Raw genomic sequence first — 4,839 nt, forward strand, 5'->3', positions numbered from 1 at the left:
TGATGTTGTCGACAGGAGGTGCAGATTTTGCCGGTGCCGAGATTGTGTAGAGCCTAGAGGCTCAGTTCTTCAAGTTGCTAAGGTATAGGGGGTTGCGGATAATTTGCAGAGCGAAGCTAGTGGGGTACTGTGGTCAGAACAGTACCTAATAGGGCAAGACCAAGGAGGAGGGATTTCCAGAAAGGAAATCGAGACTCAGAGGGAGTCGAACCGAGGACTTCCAGGAGGGAAGTAAAGAGACTCAGAGGAGTCGGAAGAAGAGCAGCAAGATGGCAGTGAATGGGCTAAGAGATCAGGATAGACTAGACAGAGCTTCCAACTTCGTAGTCTGGAAGGCCAAGATCTTGTCCATTCTAGACAGGTATCGCATCAAGCACTTCACCTTGAAAACGATAGCGATCCCAATTGACCCAGCTGAAAATGAGAAGTACGAGGAGGCAATGGCCAGGGCAAAGTGCATCATCCTTGATGGGGTCAAGGATCATGTGGTGCCGCATATTGCCGACAAGGAGACGGCAAATGAGCTATGTTACCAGGATTCGGATATGGATACAGATACGAATACGGATCCGGATCCGGATCTGCTAGTTTTTTGAAAATGCAAGATCCGGATACGGCAAGGATACGTCACGTACAAAAAAATAAAATATAATAATATTTTAAAAATTTTAAAAAACACTTTAGAGTTCAAAAATCAATTACTCCATTGAACCATCAAACACTTTTAGAACCGAAACCATTAGATATATTATGAATAGGAAGACTGAAACACTGAAATGATGCATCATCCGTCATACAAAGTAACAAAAAAGATCATAATATCATAAATGTTAACAGTAAATAAATTTACATATCTTCAAATGGATCTCTATCTTCTGCATATTGCAACTCTACATCATGAATAGATGATGGGGGTCCTGGAATGTAGGAAGTTGCATCAGTAGGCTGGACTGGTGGTGGAACAATGTCCTCAAGTGGGTTGAGGTGAGTCATGGCATTTAGTGTCAGGTTCAAGTCAGAGATCTCAGGCTCCACATCCCACATCCTATTCGGACCTTTTTTATACTCTGGTTCAACATGTGATAGAAGACGGAGGTTGGAATGAACATAAACAAGATCCTCAGCCTTTGCCGCTCCCAGCCTGTTTCGCTTCACTGAATGGATGAAGCCATATGTACTCCAATTCCTCTCAGCTGATGAGGAACTAACAACCTGTGATAATAACTTGGTGGCTAAAGTAGAGATATGAATGCTATCCCCACCATGGAAGCCCCACAAAGTAATAGGATCAAGTCCTCGATCGTCCATAGCTACTGGATCTGAAAAGCTACCTGTAGACTGTACAAACCCTCCAAACTCTTGGCGGACTTCCATTGCAACTCCCATATCTCTATAAATTTTCCTCAAAGCTGTTTTGTATCCTTGTACCACTTCAGAATCCTTGTTTGGCGCTGTTCTACCTGGTAAAGACAAAACTTTGGAATGATAGTATTTAGGGTGCAATGCATATGCCAGAAGGTGTAATGGTGTGGTCATTTTGTTCCACCTTTCTGTAACTATGTCTTTCACTAAATAATAGAATGTTTCATCAGGGTCATTTTCACTTGCCCTGATAATTTCCCTTATCCTCTCTAACATACTATCAATGTTTTCATAAACTTCCCCCAAGCAAGGTGTATCTGTATCAAATGCCCTGATCAAGGTCAAGATTGGTTCAGTGAACCGTAGAAGGTATTGGACCTTGTCCCACCATGCATCATCAAGAATGATGGACTTGATTTTTTGCCCTCTATTAGAAGTGGAAGTCCTCCATGATTCCCAAAGAGGGTCAATGACCATTGCTTGTAATGCTTGTCTCACCTCCACAAGCCTCTTTATGACAAGAGTGTGGGAGGCAAAACGAGTTTCAGCAACCTACAAGTTTCAAAAAGTACAAAAGTCAAATCTCAAATTGAAATGAGAAATCATATATAAATTTGCAATTAAAAGAATTTCCAATACAAATAATATTGATTAAAAGAGAATACCTTTAGTAGCTCCAACTTTGCAAACCCTCTATAAATGGCCTGGGACATTGAATGATTGGTTATGAACATTTGGATTTCCTTTGCTGCTACATATATTTCATTAATCCATTCAATCTCACCAATCTTGGCAAGCATAAGGTTCAGTGAATGTACTGCACATGGAGTCCAAAAGATGTGATCATATTGACTCTCCACAATCAAACCTGCAGCTTTACAAACTTGTGCATTGTCCGTAATGACTTGGACAACATTATGTGGCCCCACACTTTCTATTGCCTCAATAAGAATTGTGGATATGAAAGATGCATCTTTCTCTATTCCACTGCAATCAATAGCCTTCAAAAACATTGCCCCTTGGGGGCATACTGCAACAACGTTAATCAATGGACGGTTTCTTTGATCTCTCCATCCATCAGAAATGATGGACACCCCTGTTTCTGCCCATGTATCCCAGATTGCCTGTAGTTGTCTATCCACAGATTGTCTTTCTGATGCCAACAAAGTAGTGCGGACCTTTTCATATCCAGGGCTTTTGTACCCTTTCGGCGCTTCATTCACTGCTTTAATCATTTGTTGCCAATAAGGGGAACGCACCAAATTGAATGCTAGCCCATTTGCATAGATGCAACGAGCTACATGTTCATCAGCTATCTCTCTACCTTGATTATTGAATGATGCTTCAAGAGGGCCTAGAGTGGGCCTTTTATTAGTTGTGGCAATAGGCCTAGATGGCAATGGAGGCCTAGTTGTAGAGCTTTGCACAGGGTACTTTCCCTTAGCATGCTTCCTATCAGCAACGTCTTGCAAAGATGCATAGAATTGCATTTTTCCAGGACTCAAACCTTTGCCAAGTTTGCCATTTGCATCTTTTGGTCCGGTGCATACTTGCACCCCTGTGTTAGTTTGACCAGTGAGATGGGCCTTCACTCTAGTATATGAGCCATTTTTTATATCTTGGCATTCATTGCACTTCCATTTAAATGAACCACCTCCGGGATTTTTTCCAATAATCTCCACATACTGCCATAGAGGAGATTTTGGGTCTGTCTTGATGATTTCTCTTTCACTCTGCTCGCGCTGTGATGGCTCCATAATGATATATAAATTACGTTACTGATACTCACAACTGCATATAAAATTCAAAATATAATGTATTAAAATTTAATAATATTAATTATCCATACACAATTTGAATTAAATAACTAATATATTTATATATTGACAAACGCCAAGATTTAACAGGTATCAGATTTAACGCTGATAATTTATATTTATAAACTCTGATAATTTATATTTAATATTTATAAACCCTGATACCTTAACGCTGATAATTTATATTTATAAACTCTGATAATTTAACAGGTATCAGATAAACTCTGATAATTTAACAGGTATCTGATAAACTCTGATAATTTATATTTATAAACCCTGATACCTTAACGCTGATCTCAGATTTAGAATATCGTTTTGAGAACGTGATTTGGTTGTCTTTAAATAATATAATATTAGTTAGAATATTTGTTTTGTTGTTTCGTAGATGTATTAGAGTTATAATAATGTATAGTCTTTTCATAATTTTAACATTATGAGATGTGTAATTCATTAAAGAATTTTTATTGAACAAATTTTATGAGTCGACCGTAGGTGAGGTGAAAGTATTTTCATTAAAATCTCAGTCTTTTCAAAATAATAATACATTAGGATAAACGGTGGCCGATGTTTTCAATTATTTATATATATTTATATTTATATATTTAAATTTTTACAGTTATGATTTATGATTTTATCACACCCCTATAGACTATAGTCTCTACGCTAATCCGATGGAAGGGCAGCGCCGCAGCTATTTATAAACGCTCCCGTGGCTTGATTCCAGAGCTCGTATTTCTAATTTGTAAACGCTGACGGCTGTGGTAAACCCAGAACCGTGGACCCGTAACAATGGTTATAAACTTATAATATATAAAGGTTATAATATATATGAATATTGACTGAACCCAGAACCGTGGACGCGTCTAAACCCAGAACCGTGGACGGTGGACCCGTAAGTTGTAACAATGGTTATAAATTATAATATATAATGGTTATAATATAAAACAATGCGGCTGTAATCATAAATACCTTGCCCGGTTTCTGGTCCAGCCGACACAACTAGAACGCTGGGCCCCCTTGACGCCAAGAAACTCAGAGGTAAAACCGTAAACGCCAAAACGCTGCTGTTCCACTGTTTTTTCTGTTCCGCCTGACTGCCGACCAATGGGGGACCACCTCACTTTAACGCAAACGTCAAAGCAAAAACCCTAAACTAAACTGCCACGCATACAACGCTTTTACTTTTTCGGTTTTAAGGTATGCAGGTTCCGGCATTCGACTAACCATACGTTTCCAGGAAAGACGAGCCGTTTCCAAAAACTGATATTCGCCACGTGCCGTTTTTCCAACGTATTTTTCCGTATCCGGATCCGGATCCGTACCAGATCCGTGGATACGGAGATCTCGGACCCTCAGCTGCCGGATCCGGTAACGTAGCAAATGAGATGTGGGAGGCCCTGAAGAAATTGTATCAGCATACTTTCGTGCAGAGGAAGATGTTACTTGAAAATCAGTTGCAGTCATACCAGATGCAAAAGGAAGAGCAGATAGATGTCTTTCTCGATGGATTGAAGGAGATTCGTGATCAGCTAACTTCCATAGGGGCCACGCCAGATCAGGAACTGATGGTGAGGACCGCATTGAACGCAGTCTCAAAGGATTAGGAGGTATCTATCCAGAGCATACTGGGCAGGACGAGCCTTCCAGATTGGAAGGAACT

At 39.9% G+C, this 4,839-nt stretch overlaps 1 protein-coding gene across 1 annotated transcript; it reads right to left on the reverse strand.

Moving 5' to 3' along the window:
• Positions 1–846: 846 nt before the first annotated feature.
• On the reverse strand, positions 847–3,119 carry LOC149237572 (uncharacterized). The gene is made up of 3 exons (XM_089369320.1): positions 2,394–3,119; positions 1,641–1,914; positions 847–1,460 (listed from the first exon to the last, which is right to left on the reverse strand). Exons 1-3 carry the CDS (start codon positions 3,117–3,119, stop codon positions 847–849), a joined length of 1,614 nt encoding a protein of 537 aa, XP_089225446.1.
• Between the last annotated feature and the right edge of the window lie 1,720 nt (positions 3,120–4,839).

This window comes from Pinus tabuliformis, chromosome 8 (assembly GCF_031772625.1).
Source record: "Pinus tabuliformis cultivar Carrire ecotype Pingquan chromosome 8, CPIR1, whole genome shotgun sequence".
Taxonomy (NCBI): domain Eukaryota; kingdom Viridiplantae; phylum Streptophyta; class Pinopsida; order Pinales; family Pinaceae; genus Pinus; species Pinus tabuliformis.